Consider the following 17,997-nt stretch of genomic DNA (forward strand, 5'->3'; position numbering starts at 1 on the left):
AAGAACTCACCTTTCCTTCAATTTCACACTAACTGCATTAGTGCGCAACCTGAGCCGCTGCGCAGGGCGGGCGCTCACAAGGGCTCGCGCTGGGATTAAGGCTCTACTGCCGCCTTCTTGAAATTCTTTAGTGTTGAACACAAGGCTGCGTGTTTTCATCTTGCACGGAGCCCCGCCAGTTACCCAGCCCGCCCTGTCCGTGTAACCGCAGGAAGTGAACCTCCATTTGCACCGTGGGGACCGTGTAAGAGCGCGTGGGGGGCCCGGGGCTGGAGGCCGAGGTCCCTCGCACACTGGGAGCCCTAGCTGGGGCCTCTGTCACCCTGAGGACCTGGTACCCTGTGCAGGGGCTGGAGCTGAGCCCAAAGGAACCCGGGGCGAGCCCCCCAGAACCCTTCAGTAGGTCACGCAGGTGGCAGGCGGGGCCCAGCCAGCTTGCCCGGCCGTCGAGCTTGTGAAATCGGGGTGCCGCGCCCACACTGTGCTCCCCGGGACGTCTCTCCCACTGCCTCTGGCCTAACTGCCCCGGGGGGGGGGGTGGACAAGAAGACCCGGAGGACAAGGCTGCGGGTGCGGGTGCGGGTGCGAGTGCGAGTGCGGGGAGAGGCCCTCGGTTCCCGCGCGCCGGACCGTGGAGATGCGGCCCTGGCTCCGGGGGCTCCGTGCTGCAGGATGGAGGAAGGGGCGGGGGGGGGGGGGGTCCGGGCTCATCCCCGACGGCCGTAGGGGTCATTCCGCTCCGTCCCTCCCAAGCTAACCGGCACCCCCCAGGGCGCAGCCGGCGGGGCGCAGGGCAGGTACCCGCGGACTGGGGGGGGGCAGGGAGCACCGACCCGGAACGGGGGGAGGGGGTGTGCTGACCTGCAGCGGGGGGGGGGGGGCATTGCTGACCTGCAGCGGGGGGTGGGTTGTGCCGACCTGCAGCGGGGGGGGGGGGGCCGGGGGGGGCTGACCTGCAGCAGGGGAGGGCGGGGGGGGGCGCTGACCTGCAGCGGGGGGGGGCAGGGGGCGCTTACCTGCAGCCGGGGAGGGGGGCAGGGGGCGCTGACCTGCAGCGGGGGGGGCGGCCGAGGGGCGCTGACCTGCAGCGGGGGAGGCAGGGGGCGCGGACCTGCAGCGGGGGGGCTGACCTGCAGCCGGTGAGGGCGGGGGGGCGGCGACCTGCAGCGGGGGGAGGGGCCGGGGTCGCTACCTGCAGCCAGAGCTGGGGGGGGTGCGGGGGGAGCCCCGGGCCGCGCCTGCGCACTGCTCCCCGCGCCCATTTACTTTCGCTTTTCGGTTTCCTGCCACTTCGGCGCCTTCTCGCTCGCGGCCGGTTTCCCCGAAAGCACGTGGACGGCTCTTCCGCGCGCTGCCGTCCCTCCCGCCGCGCCGGTGGCGGAGCTGCGAGCGCCCCCTCCCGGCGGCCGGCGCGCGGGACCCGCAGGTGCGCGGCTGCGGCCGGGAGCGCAGGTGTGCCCGTGAGACACGCGGAAGAAAAAGAAAAAGAAACAAGTTTATGTAGTGACCCACCACCCGGAAACTTTGACAGTTTCAAATATTTTCCCTCTGTCTCTCCCTCTTGTCCAGTGTTCCCTGTATTTACGTTGCTATATATTCCCGCAGTAATAGAATAACGATTTCTTCCGTGTATTTCAATTTTATACAATTTTATACAGTTCAATTTGATACAATAACTGGTCTTCGAAAGCATAACGCTCGTATTCAGGCATATGAATATCAAAAACCCAGAGAACTACAGGGGAGTTCAGAAATCCCTTATTTTAACCCCGCTGTATTAACAGATTAGCAAAGATGCCTTCCATTGATTAAGGGTCATTTCTCCCATTGGAGAGAAGTTACCAACATGAGTACAACATTGGAAAAATGTGTCGCAAATGCAAAATGGAACTGTAGATTTTTCTAAACGGATGTGTCGCTGCCACTTTGAAACAGACCAAGGCCATCAAGATGGGACACAGAGGGAGTAAGTTGTTCATGGGTGTGTCAGTAAGAACACACAGCATAGTGTCCTACTGGGGATCCAGAGACCCCAAGGAAAATATTTGTGGGGGGGCCGGGCACTCCCTGAGAAATTACATTTTATAATTTAATAGTAGGATGCTTTTCTTTCCCCCATAAGGTCTATATCAGTGATCTATTGCTACATAACAAACTGAACTATCCTCAAAACTCAGGATAAAACAAGCACCGCGCATCATTGCTTGTGAGTCTGGGGCACACTGGGCGGTTCTCCCCGTGGGCGTCAGGGCTCCAATCTCGCTCCCACGCCTCTGAGGCCCAAGCTCTGCCAGCTGCATCTCTCAGCGGTGTTTGGGGTGCTCTCTGATGTTCCAGCCGGCCCAGCTGACTTGCCTTGGAGGACGGCAGGGTTTCTGGAATCCGGTACTGTGAGGTCCCTTGAGGCCTGGGCTCAGGACGGCGCAGTGTCACGTCTGCTGCACAGTATTGGTCGAAGCAAGTCAGAAGCCAGCCCAGATTCAACAGGTGCAAAAATAGTTCCCACCTGTTGCTGAAAGGAGCTACAGAGTCACATTGCAAAAGTAAGTAGATAAAAGGAAGGAATAACGTGGCCCTTGTTAGGAGATCCTAATTTCTTATAAAAAAAAAAGATTTTATTCATTTATTCATGAGACACACAGAGACATAGGCAGAGCAAGAAGCAGGCTCCCTGCCTGAGCTGAAGGCAGACACTCAACCACTGAGCCACCCAGGTGCCTGATCCTAATGTCTTCTGATGAGAATTATGTAACTGACGATATCTATCTTTTTGCCCTGGTTTGCAAACTGCGCTGTATCCTTTACATTTGTTGTTCTTGTAAATATAATTAAATAAATATGACCGAGTGATTGGAAATTTAAAAAAAAAAAGGGATGAGTGAAGAATAGGAATGATATTGTCTTCTGGATGACTCTCAAAGCAAAAATAAATTCGCTTCAAATAGATCTGGGGTGGTTCCTAAAAATCTTTTCACTGTAACGTCATGTTAATTTATGAGTTACTACAGTGCTTTCGGTTACTTATAAAATGTAGTTCCACCATCTCGGACTCTCCTTTAAACACCAGCTGGGGGGGGGGGAGGGAGAGGGAGGGGGAGGGGGAGGAGTCAGTTTCACCTTACTTGCCCTTTCTGATGGATTGCTAGCAACTGGCCAGATACAGTGCGCAAAGGACTCCCAAGCTGGCCACTGGCAGCAAAGAGCACCCTGTCATTTGTTGCCCTTTTTTTCCCCTTTCAAACCCAAATACAGGTCTTTGCAATTACTGTGTTTTACCAGGTTCTATCCCGTTAGCTTCAGCATAGCAACACTCTGCTGAAGATAATTTAGATTTTTGATTCTGTCATCGGTGAGGCAGTCAGCCCTTCCTGTGGGCGGGGTAGTGGGGGAGGAAACCGCAGGGACTTCCAACAGGGACCACAAACAAACACCCCTTCCTCATGGGGCTGTGGGTAGGCTGCAGCAGTTCTGCTCCGGGCAGAGAAAGTGCACGAGGGCATGTTGATCCTACAGACATTCAAGGTCTCGGGTGGGTTATACCTGAGTGTACCTCACATCTGCTTATATTCCATGTCACCGCCATGTCACGGCCAGAGTGAACCAGGGCAAGGAGTGGGAAGGGAACGAAACAAATGGAAAAATAATGCAATCTACCAAACATGGTATTAGCTATTTTTTTTTTTCCAGATTGATGTCTTTTGCGAAGTGGGCACTGTTAGTATAGAGATACGGTTTCCTAAGCTGACTATTCCAGGGAGCCATCGCACATTTGGGTTTTCCACTTCTGGATCTCTAGTTCTTTTATTCGGTTTGGTTCTGTATTTGGTTGCTTTTTCAGCAGTTGGTATGTTAGTCACACTTAGAAAATACATAAGCTTGCCCTCCTGGAACTTAGAATCTTGGAGAGAATAAGGCCTGAAGACTTCAAAAAACATAATGTAGGGACTGTTGACATAAATGGAGACACATATCATGTTATTTCAGAGACGAGATTAATCACCACAGGATTAAATGGTTCCAGAAGGAGAATATAGGATTTTGGCTTAGTTTTAAGAGTTGCATAAAGACTTGATATTCAAAGTGAGTAAGGGGCAGCACATGCCATTGAGTAAGCACAATACTTGCCAATGGTATGAGCAAAGGGCCAGAAACAGGCAAATTAAAAGCTTGGGGGTGGGAGTAAAACAATGGATAGAATTTCGCTGGGTCCTGGGACAATGGGGGACAAGGCCAAAAGGTAAGAACATTCTGTGGAGGATCCAGACTAGCAGAGCTGGTGTTTATCCTAACTGCAATGAGAGTTGTCAGGGTTCTTGAGTAGGGACTGAGGGTATCAATGTGGTTAACGTTTTCAAGGACTTAATTTGGCAAACAGTGGAGAGGAAAGGGAAGGGAAGACGGTAGTCGAACTGGTCTTTTGTCGCATTCCAGTTCTGAAGCGATGAGAGCTACGGTGGAGTTTGGTCCATGACAGTAAAACGAAGGACAACAAAGGCACAGGGAAGGAGGCATCCACAGAACTTGATAACAAATGCTGACTCTTCCTAGAGGCAGATTTTCTCCAACATTGTCTTGGGTCCTAAATGCACATAAGTAGGGGGGAAAGGGCGTTTTGTAGCGGCCTGGCATCTCTTTTTACAGAAGGCTGCCACTTTGGTGCCAGGGGTCATTGCTATCGCAGGTCGGTACTGGCTTTGCGAGGCTGAATATGTGACAAGAAAGAGCATAAGCATAGCTTTGGGAGCCTACTGAGATCTTTTTTGTACCCAAGGGCGTCTTATTATTCATGGCTTGATTCAAGTTCCATCTACTTGAAGGCGCCAACTTATCTTGTGGGCATACATTCCAAGAAGATCTCATCTAGGCTGGCCTCCTGGATGCCAGAAAAGAGGTTGAGAGAAAGGGATGTTGCCCCAAGGGACTTTCCAAATAGAGAACTGCTGGTGAAAGGCCCGGAGTTTGGGGAAAGACAAAAGTGCTGAAGTCTGGAAAAGAAAGAATAGCAAGAAAGACAGGATTAGAGGAAGAAATGGGGAACCAGGGCTTTGTAAACTATATTGAGAAATTTGAATTCGGTAAGAAAACCCATCATAGGATTTTGCAAGTGGCAAACACATGATCTGCTTTGAAATAAAAAAAAAAAATCACTCAAACTGTCGTAGGGAGAGCGGATTAAAAGAGCATTAAAGGCAGGGCACCTGGCTGCCTCAGTTGGTATGGCATGCCACTCGAGCTTGGGGCTGTGAGTTCAAGTCCTATGATGAGTGTAGAGATTATTTTTTAAAAAAATTTAAAAAGGGGAGGGGCAATTAAGAGCTTAAGTGAGGGGCACCTGGGTGGCTCAGGGGTTGAGCACCTGCCTTCAGCTCAGGGCGTGACCCCCAGGGTCCTGGGATCGAGTCTTGTGTCAGGCTCCCCGCAGGGAGCCTGCTTCTCCCTCTGCCTGGGTCTCTGCCCGTCTCTGTGTCTCATGAACAGATAAATCTTCAATTTGAAAAAAAGAGTTAAAGTGAAGCAGCCATTTGGGAATCTACTGCAATCATCAAAATGAGGAAAATGTGGGGGATGGTGTAGGAGCTGGAGACAAGTTGGTGGGACTTGGGGCATCGCCAGCAGGAGCACCGAGCGGGCTGGAGAACAGGTGTGCGGGGGCGGGAGGAGCCCACACCCAGACCCCAAGGGCCTCGACGCTCTGACACGTGCCAGTTCTTCCAACAGGGGGCAGGTTTGAGGGGACAGGTGTCCAGAGGGGACAGGTGTCCGGAGGGGGCAGGTGTCCGGAGGCGACAGGTGTCCGGAGGGGACAGGTGTCCGGAGGCGACAGGTCCAGACGGGGCAGGTGTCCGGAGGGGGCAGGTGTCCAGAGGGGGCAGGTGTCAACGGGGCAGGTGTCCGGAGCGGACGCTGCGCGTGCGGGGAGGAGCGCAGGAGCAGGAGCGGGGGCGGGAGCGGGGGCGGGAGCGGGGGCGGGAGCAGGAGCGCCTGCCTCCAGAGCCGCACGGCCGCTGCGCGCGGGGCCGTCGGGTCTCCAGCGCAGCCCGGGCTCGTCCACACCTGGCCGCACCTGGCCGCACCTGGACACCCCCGACGCCGCCTCGCACCGCGGCCCGAGGTCGGGGGGGGGGGGGGTGGGGGCGGGGGGCGGGGAGGCTCACACGGGCCGCGCTGGGCGCCGAGCAGGTGCGCCGCCCCCGCGGCTCCGGGGGTGCCCGCCTCCCCGCCCGCCGCCTGCCTCGGCTCCCCGCCGCGGGGCCCGTGCACCGGCCTGCGAGCCCTGCGAGCCGCCCCTCCGGCCGCCGGGGTCACCGCCGCGGTCACCGCCGGGGTCGCCCGGCCTCGCGCCTCCGCGGGGGGCCCAGCGCCCGGGCTGCGGCGGGTCCGGGGGGAGGGGCGGCGCGCCCGCGGAACAGCCGCGTCCGATTGGCCGAGGCGGCCGCGGCCGCTGATTGGCCGAGGCGGCGGGGGGCGGGGCGCCGGCCTCGGTCTTTTACGCGCCGGGCGCTTCCGCTTTCCCGCACAGTCGCCGAGGGACCCGGGCGCTGTGACCCCCCGGGCCGAGCCCTCGGACCCGGACGCCGCCGAGGCCGGGCCAGCGCCGCGCGCGGTGAGTGGCCTGCTCGCCCGGTGCTCGCGGGGGCGGGGGGCCCGGTGCTCGCGGGGCGGGGCTGGGCGGGGGAGCCCGGGGGGCGGCGCGGGGGGCGGCCCAGCGCTCCCGGGGTCGGGGGGTCGCGGGGTGCCCGCTCCCCGAGCCTTCAGGCGCTGGCGCCCCGCAGGAAAGGAAGCTCCTAAGACACCCTCCCCCAAACCCTGCCTCTCCCCCTTTCACCTCCACTCCCCCCACCCCCCGCCTCCACCCTGTCCCCTTCTCACCTCTTCTTCTCCCCGCAGGAAAGTTTCCCTTTTCCCTGTGCCAGCTGGGACGCTCCCACCGTGTGCGTGCAGGCCCGGCCGCCCGCGCCTCGCCAGCAGCCAACAGCTGCCGCTTGGGTTGGATCCTCAGGCCCTCGCGGGCCCCCCGGGAGCAGGTCAGTAGTTGCTCCCGAGGAATGAATGTCCCGTCTGGGACTCTTAGTCCTGCACCGGTGCGTACAGACGGAGCAGCTTAACGTCTTCCTGGAATATAAAAGTTCCTGCAAACCCCCGAGCGATGTCAGTTGTTTAAAAAGTGGTGACTAATACTGAAGATTTGGGGGCCGTGTGTGTGCATGTGTGTGGCTGACTGTGCTCCAAGCGTTTGTATAGGTTGGAAAGGTCATTTTTATGGCACAGAACTAGAGGACTTGAGCCTCCAGCACAATCCCGGATGCAGCTGCTGCTTAACAAGGATGCAGAGCTGAGGCTTGGTGCAGCATAATGTGGTTTGCCCCGTACTCTTTTTTTTTTTTTTTTTTTTAAGATTTTATTTATTTATTCATGAGAGACACAGAGAGAGGCAGAGGGAGAAGCAGGCTCCATGCAGGGAACCCGAGGTGGGACTCAATCCCAGGTCTCTGGGGTCACGCCCTGGGCCCAAGGCGGGTGCTCAACCGCTGAGCCACCCAGGGATCCCCTTACCCCCTACTCTTAATTCAATGTGAAATACACTAGATTTCAATTCAGTAAACCTGTTGAACACATACTACGTGCGAGACACCGTGTAATGTACCAAGGATGTTTTTAAAAAAAAAAAAAAAAAGAAAGAAAGAAGAGGAGGACACAGTCCTGGCAACTTACTTCACTCAGGGGAGAAATCCTGGAGCTTTATAAGGAGCTGATGCTCCAAGACAGGGTACAGAATGCTGTGGCACACAAGTTAAAGACAGCTTAGTTGTCCCTGGGTAAGTCCCAGATGGCTTTCTGGAAGAAGGGGCATTCACATCTACCTTAGAATAGTGGGAGGATGTAGAGAGGCAGAGATCCCTGGGGAGGCTGTTTCCAAGGGTGGATGACAGCCGGAGCAGCGCCACAGTGTTGGGCCTAGCCAAAACACAGTAGACCATTTGGCAGTTGGTTTGCTTTGTTAATGGGTGAAAATAGGGTCAGGGTGCACATCAGCCTCGGAACGGGCAAACGGCAGCACTTTTGAGCAAGACAGTGATGTGGTCCAAGTGTGTGCAGCAGGAGGCTAGACTGGGACGTGGTTTGGGAAGCAGGGAGGTGGGAGGTCTTGGGACTGCAGGAAGGAGTCCGTATAGCACTGGAGCTTGAGCATGGTGACGGGGAGGTGGTCATGGCACTCTTCGCATTGGTTACAGGTTTTGTGAGAAGATGACACGGATTCGGAGTTGTTAGCATTAATTTATTAGTTGCCTGCTTTGTGCCCGGTGCTGTGTCTGTACCAGTTCATTCATTCTTAACAGCCACACTGTTGATAGGGAAGTGACTTGCCCGAGGTCCAGCATCTAATAATAGGGGTTATACCGGGGATCCCTGGGTGGCTCAGCAGTTTAGCGCCCACCTTCAGCCCAGGGCGTGATCCTGGAGTCCTGGGATCGAGTCCCACATCAGGCTCCCTGCATGGAGCCTGCTTCTCCCTCTGCCTGTGTCTCTGCCTCTCGCTCTCTCCGTGTCTCTCATGAATAAATAAATAAAATCTTAAAAAAAAAAAAAAAAAAAGGTGTTATACTCCCTCTGGCTGACCTCTGGCCAGTGTAGTTGCTGTAGGCACATCCTTATTAAATAAACACTTAGCAGAGAGGGAAGAGCCACAGATTTGGAGTCTCCCACTCAGGTAAAATTAATTTGAAGTGAAAAATCAGATTCCTGTTGCAGGTATGCCAGAGGGGAGATTTGTGTCCGTTTCTTCTTTTTTTATTTTTAATAAGATTTTATTTTTTCGTGTGAGACACAGAGAGAGGCAGAGATACAGGTAGAGGGAGAAGTAGGTTCCATGTGGGGAGCCTGATGTGAGTCTTGATCCAGGACCCCAGGGTCATGACCTGAGCCAGAGGCAGCTGCTCAACCGCTGAGCCACCACCCGGGCATCCCTGTTTGTGTCCATTTCTACTCGTATTGTGATGGCAATGAGTTTTATAGTCCCACCATATTCTTGCTTTTCTTTCCTTGGAAGGAAATTCGTGGAGTAGATGTAACTTCTTGCCTGCACATGTGTGCTTGTCCACACCCTGCACGAAAATCTAGACCCCTTCCCAGAGGCCTGCTGGGACAAGATTCACATATACCCACTCTGCATATTGCAGCTGTGCACTAGTGTAAATCCTAAGTTATGCTGTGGTAATGGGACGCCCTTTGTTTTCTTCATAGATGCTGGGACTTCCTTAAATTCGGGTTCTGTTTTCATTTCCTTAGAACTGCTATGCAAAAACTGACTTACACTTATCCAAAGAAGTGAAATTATATTTAAATATATTGAAATTATATTTAACAATGTGGTTTCAATCTTTAAATTGTTACTGATATTAAAGACTTTTTGAGCTAGTTTTATTGTTTGTAGTCAGCCAAGAAGAAAATCTGTTTTAAAAGGTACAGGACAAAAATAATTCATTTTACCATATGAATCACAAAATATAAAATACCAGTTTAAAATTCTTCTTCTTCTTAGTTGGGCAGCCCGGTGGCTCAGTGGTTTAGCACCTGCCTTCAGCCTGGGGTGTGATCCTGGAGAACTGGGATCCAGTCCTGCATGGGGCTCCCTGCATGGAGCCTGCTTCTCCCTCTGCCTGTGTCTCTCATGAATAAATAAATTAAAAATTAAAAAAAAAAAAGCATTTAAAAATAAAATTCTTCGAGTTAAATTACAAATGCACTGTATTTCTTTCTTTCTTTCTTTTTTCTTTTTTTTTTTTTAAGATTTACTTATTTATTTTAGAGAGTGAGGGCATGTGAACAGGGGGAGGGCTAGAGGGAGAGGGAGAGAATCCCCAGCAGACTCCTCACTGAGCTCAGAGCCCAATGCTGGGGCTCAACCTCAGGACCCTGAGATCTTGACCTGAGCCAAAGTCAGACGTCCAACTGACTGAGCCACCCAGGCACCCCAAATGTACTGTGCTCCTAAGAGAGCAGTTTTTGGAGGGTTCTTAGAATTTGTCTGAAAGTAAATCTAATGAAATACTATTTTCCATTTTTTATATGATGAAAGTCCAGATTCATTCCAAAGTCATATTATGTGCCCAGCACTGTTCTGGAGAGATAGCAGTGAACAGTCCACTTCCCTCCAAATTCTTCCCTTCGCGCGGGGAAAACAGTAATCAAAATAAAAAAGAAAATATATGGTGGGTTAGATGGTGGTAAGTGCTATGGAACAAAACACATCAGGGCAGAGGGAGAGTGTTTATGAGGTGAGAAGTGGTGTCAGTTTAAGCAAAGCATCCAAAAAGGCTTCCCTGGTATGTTGACATTTGAGCAAAAGGCCCAAAGATGTGTTTTCTGGAGAGGAAAAGAATATTAACCCCCAAACCTTAAAAAAAACAGGCTTTAGTGTATAAACATCACTTAAATTATATATTTCAGAGACAAATTACGTTTTGGATTAAGTATGATTTTTTAAAGAAGCATAATGCTAGATAAGCTTTCTTTGGAATTACGGTCTTCCATTCATGATCTGTGTTTTGTGTTTTGTGTCCTTACAGGATGTCCCAGTGGTATGAGCTTCAGCAGCTTGACTCCAAATTCCTGGAGCAGGTTCACCAGCTCTATGATGACTGTTTTCCCATGGAAATCAGACAGTACCTGGCACAGTGGCTAGAAAAACAAGACTGGTAAGAAGGAAGGCTCACTTGAAGTTTTTCTATGCTTTTAAAGTGATTAAGTGACTCGGAGCCACACTGGTTAAAAGATGAATCTCATTGTAGCTGTTTGGATTATCTGTTGCAGAGAAACGTATTGGTTTGAAAAATGGCATTTGACTCTACAAAAGTAAATGGGTTAGTCATTGAGTCTTTTAAGGTAGTTCTGTCCATTTGATTATGATGCATACTCCTAAATGCTTTGGACACGTTAGATAACGCTGGCACCAATTATTTTCCACATTAAGATCCAGGTTATAGAAAGAAGTAAGTTAAAAGAAGTCATTTATAGCTAAATTATGGCGACATATTGATTAGAAATATGAAGATAATAAAATTAGAGGACGTCTCTAAAAACTGATAAGTATTCTGTTTTAAAATTTACTATTTGCTGGGATGCCTGGGTGGCTCAGCGATTGAGCGTCTGCCTTTGGCCCAGGGTGTGACCCCGGGGTCCTGGGATCAAGTCCCACATCGGGCTCCCTGCATGGAGCCTGCTTTTCCCTCGGCCTGTGTCTCTGTCCCTCTCTCTGTGTCTCTCATGAATAAATAAGTAAAATCTTAAAAAAAAAAATTTACTATTTGCTGACTGCAAAAATTCTAAATGTTTTTAAAAGTATTTGACGTACAAAGTAAAGGCCCCTACTGTTTTTTTTTTTCCCCTCCAGAGATAATTACCATTAGCAGTTTCGTGCACAATCTGAGTTCTGGATTTTTTTTTTTTTATAAGATTTTATTCATGAGAGACAGAGAAGGAGAGAGAGAGAGAGAGGCAGAGACACAGGCAGAGGGAGAAGCAGGCTCCATGCAGGCAGCCCGACACAGGACTGGATCCCGGGTCTCCAGGATCACGCCCTGGGCCGAAGGCAGGCGCTAAACTGCTGAGCCACCCAGGCTGCCCCAGAGTTCTGGATTTTTTTATGCTAATTGTGTGTAATAGAAATATAGTACAAACAGCTGTTAAAAACAATGTCAGCCTTAAAAGAAGGAAAAATCCTAAGAAAACGCTAAAAATTTGGCTTCTTGAATAATTTTCATAAGGAAAGCAATGTTTATTTTGTCTGTTTAAAGTAGTATCTAAAATGAAATGTGTGAATTTTAAATCTCCCAGGGAGCATGCTGCTAATGATGTTTCATTTGCCACCATCCGTTTTCACGACCTCCTATCACAGCTGGATGATCAGTATAGTCGCTTTTCTTTGGAGAATAATTTTTTGTTGCAGCATAACATAAGGAAAAGCAAGCGTAACCTTCAGGTATGACTTGGTTTTTGCATTTTAGCCAAAATGTTCCCAAGCATAAGAGTCTTCTTCACTGAGTGAATATTCTTGAGCATGCATTTTATTGGTATTTTTTAAAGTTTCAGAGCTGGTAAATAAACTCCCTTTGTATAGCTAATATTTTACAGCATATAAGCAGAGTAAAATATCAGTTCATTTTGTAAACATACAGGGAATTTTGAGGTTTAGATGTATCACCTGCGAGGTGTCCGTAATTCTGAGAGAAATGTGATGCTGTCCCCTGTTTTACTAAACATTGTTGAAATTGAAACCCAAGGGAAGGGGTCCCATTGTCAAAGCAGTGAGCTGTAGTAACATGTAGAAGCTCAAAGGAACTTAGTGTGAATCTGGTCTAAGTCCTTGGTATAAAAAAATAAAAATAAAAATAAGTCCTTGGTATACAGATGAAGAAGAAGCCCGGAAAAGTTTGACGTTCCTGAGGCCTGATACTGAGTTGGTGAATTGGAGCTAGATCCACCTTTCCTTGCTTTTGGAAGATTTGCTCTCCCACAGATGGGATGGTCCCAGGGAGTCCCAGGCAGGAGATAATGGGCTACAGAATTTCAGGAGTTCCTTAAGCCTGGCTACTGTATTTACTTCTATATTAACAGAATTTTTCTGTTTCCATGGAAACGAGAGCGATTGTTTTCTTGTTTCATACAACACAATCGGGGATCCCTGGGTGGCGCAGCGGTTTGGCGCCTGCCTTTGGCCCAGGGCGTGATCCTGGAGACCCGGGATCAAGTCCCACGTCGGGCTCCCGGTGCATGGAGCCTGCTTCTCCCTCTGCCTGTGTCTCTGCCTCTCTCTCTCTCTCTCTCTCTCTCTCTCTGTGACTATCATAAATAAATTAAAAAAAAAAAATCAGTCATACAACACAATCAAACTGTTCAACTTAGGTAATTAGAAGGTTTTTCTTCCTTTGTGAACATATCTATGATTACATAATACCAGTGACAGGGGAAGGCAGCTTAAATTTACAGAAATTTGCTCTGCTATAGACTTTGTTTGAACGTGCCTATTATTGAAGAGCCCCCCGATTGCTAGTATTTTGCAACCCGCGTTGACAAGGATATAGGAAAACTGAAAAGAGTATCTTTGACTAATTCAATACAGAGACTAGCAGATAAATTAATTGAGAAATGGCATAGTTTTTGTATCATTTGCATTGTCTCAGGATCCTAATGGAACATAAATGGCTTCATGAAGAACGGAAATTAAAAAGTCATTAGAGGAACCATGTTTGAAAATACTTGGTTTTTTAAATCAAGAAATAACTTAGATACCTACACTTATTGGAAAGCTTTTGTCATAATTTATGAAAAGAATATTTTGATTTTACCAAAAATAGCTTGTGTAAGAATTTAATAAATTCAAGATGAGTTATCTCAGTAGATAGAAACAAATGCAATTTATAATATACAATGGCTTAAACATTCTGAAATTTCATTTGTTCTTATTCTAACAATCCCTATCTAGGATAATTTTCAGGAAGACCCAATACAGATGTCTATGATCATCTATAACTGTCTGAAGGAGGAAAGGAAGATCCTGGAAAATGCCCAGAGATTCAATCAGGTACTTTTTTTCTAATTAAACACCGAAGATTATAGTAAAATAAAAAATTCATTCATTTATCCAACAAATATTATCAACACCCCTGTGCAAGCCAGTAGTGAATAGTCCTCTGATTTGACAGCCCCAGAAAATGGGAAAGATCAGATACAGAGATTTGATGGGACCCAGGCTGTAAGAAAGGACTGTAATCTAATGGAAGTCATTCTGGTGGGGGAGAGAAATAAAACATAAACAGAATAGCTTCAGATAGTGGTAATTACTATGCAGATACCAAAGCAGGATGCTGTGAGAGAGTACTGGAGTATTCGGGGATGGGTTTGTGTCTTTGTTTTATTTTTTAAAAATATTTTATGTATTTATTCATGAGAGACACAGGCAGAGGGAGAAGCAGGCTCCCAGCAGGGAGCCCGATGCGGGACTCGATCCCGGGACCCTGGATCATGAACTGAGCCAAAAGCAGGCGCTCAACCACTGAGCCACCCGGGTGCCCTGGGGTTGTGTCTTTAGATCCTGCAGGAAGCTTCTCTGAGCCCTGGGGCAGAGAAGGAAGCAGGCCGACTGAGAGCTCGTGCAGCGGCAGCCCGAGGAAGTGGAAGTGTCCTCGGAGAAGGTGCAATGGGTAGAGGTAGGAGGTGGGCGGATGAGGTTATGGATATGGTACCAGCGTGGCTTACGTTGAGCATCAGAGGTGGGAGTGAGGGAAAGGGGAAAACAGGATGATTTGGTGGTTTGAAACCTGAGTCACTTGGACATATTGTTTATCGAGCTGGGAAGGAAAGAAAGGACAGGAGTCGGACTTCTGTAGGACCTGGTATGTTTTGGAGAAGAACAAGTTGTTGGGAAAATCAAGAGCTTTGTTTTGAATAGGGTCGAATTTAAATCTTAAATATATAAGGCATCCAAACGGAATGAGTCAGACTTTGTTTTAGTGCCAAGATTTTTTTTTTTTTTTTTTTTTAGTACCAAGATTCTTGATCGTGGTTTTACTAGTACTATTATGAGCCTACCTGGCGATTAGGGTTCAGATTTTTAAAGTTGCCACGGCATCTGTTTATTCCTTTCCTGGATGAGGGGGTGGTGGGAACAACCCAGAAGGCAGGTCGCTGTGACACCACCGCGTGGGTGGTTCTGGCTAAGACCCTTCCAGGATGAGGGGACACCGTGCCCGTGTACTAGAGCCCAAGTAGCGGTGCTGAATGCCATTCTCCATGCACATTCTGGGCATTTGACCCAGTCCTTGGGCATCTGCTGCTTCCCTGGGCGTTTCGTTCCTGTCACATTGAAAGCACCTTGCTGTGCTGAGCAGGTAAAGATCGGCATTATTTGTTCTCATGTCAAGCTAGTCCGTCTGCTTCATGGCCTATGAACCTAAGTGCGTGCGTGCCGGTGTTGGCCGCCCGGCCTCCCCGCAGGAGGTGTGCATGTCAGCGTGGCCCTCTGCACCTGGGAGGTGTCCAGCAGGACCGTTGTGGTTGTGTGACATTTTTGTCTTAAGGATGCTATGCGATGGGCTGGCCGCTCCTGTGTCCACCTTGAGAGGACTGCCCGGAGCAGAGGGAGGCAGAGTGGGCCTCCCTCCTTGGCACCCAGGCATCCCTCGCCTCACATTTGGCCCCTTTGGGAGGCGGAGCACGCAACATCTTCTCTCCCAAATCAGCTCCTCTTTGGGTCTAGAAGACTCACCAGCTTTGGTCTCCCCTTTAAAGAATGTCGGTGATCTGGGAGACGATCATTTCAAGCCCCTTGGAAGACACCTGCGTTATCAGTGAACACCTTCAAGGAGGTTTAGTTGGTTGTCCAGCTGAGAACGAGAAGCAAGGGCTTCTTTGGGTTTGAGGGAAGGATCCAGATGTCTGAGGCCATCGGGGAAAGGGAAGAGGCACTGACATTACCCAGCCTCCTCTGGGCTGGGAAATTGAGAAACCTTCCTTTGCTGTTTCTCCCCTGGTTGAAGCAACCACATGTTTTTAATGCGGCCGGCCGTTACTCATCCTGACACACCATGTGTGGGGTGTGGCGATGGCCGTATTTGCTTCAAAGTAACCTCATTTTGGGGCCAGAGGCACAGGGGAAATCTGATGAAACAAAAATGTTCATGAATGGACAGACGGCTGGGGAACTGATGGGTACACGGGGATTCAGGAAGTTCAACAGGTTAAAAACATGCAAACTTCAGAGTCCGTTCAGAGCTTTTAAAGAGCGCAGAATTCTGTAGAAACATCAGGATAGGAAAATCTGGTTCCTGTTATTTTTTTTGTCTTAACAGAAGAACTTTAGAAAGTATGTAGATACTTCTTGGTAGACTACAAATTTTTGTTTGCCACCATTTTAGAACACCAGGCTTTCGTGTGTGTGTGTGTGTGGGTGTGGGTGTGTGTGTGTGGGGGGTGAAAAACTATATGTATGGATAAAATTGAGGTTCATAGGGTTCACCACAGTGAGTGGTGTAAGGAAAGACCTAGAGGCACCTGGATGGCTCAGCGGTTGAGTGTCTGCCTTCGGCCCAGGCCATGACCCCAGGGTCCCAGGATCGAGTCCCATGTTGGGCTCCCTGCATGGAGCCTGCTTCTCCCTCGCCTGTGTCTCTGCCTCTCTCTCCGTGCCTCTCATGAATAAATCAAATCTTTAAAAAAAAAAAAAAAAGACATAAAGTGGCTCTCAGGGTTCCCTTTGCTGTTACGTCCTTGTGATCCTCAGCAATAGCAGACTTACCATATACCACAGGCTTATTTCCGGGCCTGTGCTAAATGCTTTATAAACAGGATTTCAAAGCTGTCACTGAAATTAAGTCCTCTTATCCCCATTTTACAGATGAAAAAGACTAAGACTGAGGGGCCACGTGCTTTGCCCCAGGCCACAGAGCTGAGTCAGAATTGTCTGACTACAACCCGCTCAGTAGAGAAGTGTCTTAATCTCTCTTGGGGTTTCAGACTCATGAGGTGGGAGAGGAGTCCCATGCTGCTTGGGGCTCTGACACCCGCAGGGTGCCTGTCACATGTCCTCTTCCTTGGAAGCTGCTTGTTCATCGAGGGGGAGGCCGCCTCAGTCCCCAAGCAGACTTCTCCTTGGTCTAGGGCACATGAGAAACCCGGTTCTTTTTTTTTTTTTTTTTTTTTTTTTTTTTTTATTATTTATGATAGTCACACAGAGAGAGAGAGAGAGAGAGAGAGAGAGAGGCAGAGACATAGGCAGAGGGAGAAGCAGGCTCCATGCAGGGAGCCCGACGTGGGATTCGATCCCGGGTCTCCAGGATCACGCCCTGGGCCAAAGGCAGGCGCGCCAAGCCACTGCGCCACCCAGGGATCCCAACCCGGTTCTAATTAAAACCCTCCAAACAAGGCGGGTAGAGGTGCTGGTGAGCAGTGAGAAAATACAAGAAGACCGCAGAGGTCCCTTGCGACTTTAACAGTTGGTGCAAAGCTTTTACTTAGACTCCAGTTAGTTCACAGGCAGTGTGATGATAGCTTCAGGTGTGCAGTGGGGGGGTCAGCACCTCTGTACCCACCTTCCCACCTTCCCGTGGTTTCCTGATTCTCTTGGCTTGTCCGACAGTGAACAAGTCAAAGATCCCGGTCTCTGGAAGTAGTATCAGAATCACAGGTGTAGGGCGGTCATAGTGATCTTGTTGGTGTTTCTAAAATACTTGATGGGAAAATGCTTAACAGCCACCCAGCAGTGGGGTGAGGGAGGGAGCGGGGCGGGGGAGCGACATCGGAGCACCCAGGGTGTGGGAGGAGCTGGGCCCCGACTGCTGACGCTTCTTTGTGGAGCCCACGCTCCTTAGGCCTCTGCCACAGTTGCCAGAGCTTTTCCACCCAGCATTTCCCAGTGTGAAAGCGGGAAGAGACTTGGTAGCTGGCACTGCGGCTGCACTCGCATGTCCACTTTGTCCCCATTTGCTAAATTAACCCTTGACGGTGTGGGAGGAAGGGCCTGGTCCCTGCGACCGGGTGAAGTAGCCCAGCTGTCAGGAGAGCCCGCAGCGCAGGGCGTCCACGTCGGGCTCCCAGCAGACACCAGCACAGATGCCTCTCAGGGCTGCAGCTCATTCTGAATGGCCGGGGCACCTGGGCGGCCTAGTGGGTTAAGCATCTGCCTCCAGGGTCCTGGGGTCGAGCCCACATGGGGCTCCCTGCTCAGGGCAGAGTCTGCTCCTCCCTCTCCCCCTGCTTGTGCTCTCTCTCTCTCTCTCTCTCAGAAGTAAATAAAATCTTACAAACAAACATGTGTTTGAATGGCCAGAGCAGCCCCGTTTATTTCTGAGTGACACGTGGCACCTGAAGATAGCAGTCATTTTATTTTTTTCAGCAGTCATTTTAATATATTTTTTTTAATACACACTTTACACAGATAAAATTCAGATGCTTTGAACTTCGGTGATTCCAGAGGATATAAAATGAGGGAAAACTTCCAGA

The 17,997-nt window shown here is 50.0% G+C and overlaps 1 protein-coding gene across 1 annotated transcript in view; it reads left to right on the forward strand.

Annotated features, from left to right (window-relative positions):
* The first annotated feature begins 6,449 nt into the window (after positions 1-6,449).
* STAT1 (signal transducer and activator of transcription 1) overlaps positions 6,450-17,997 on the forward strand; it is a 40,453-nt gene continuing 28,905 nt past the window's right edge. The window contains exons 1-5 of the mRNA XM_072813224.1: positions 6,450-6,604; positions 6,889-7,025; positions 10,569-10,697; positions 11,836-11,980; positions 13,484-13,582. Of these exons, the coding sequence (XP_072669325.1) occupies positions 10,570-10,697; positions 11,836-11,980; positions 13,484-13,582 (372 nt within the window). The 5' untranslated portion in view covers positions 6,450-6,604; positions 6,889-7,025; position 10,569. The remainder of the gene's footprint in view (positions 6,605-6,888; positions 7,026-10,568; positions 10,698-11,835; positions 11,981-13,483; positions 13,583-17,997) is intronic.

Source organism: Canis lupus, chromosome 36 (genome assembly GCF_048164855.1).
Source record: "Canis lupus baileyi chromosome 36, mCanLup2.hap1, whole genome shotgun sequence".
Taxonomy (NCBI): domain Eukaryota; kingdom Metazoa; phylum Chordata; class Mammalia; order Carnivora; family Canidae; genus Canis; species Canis lupus.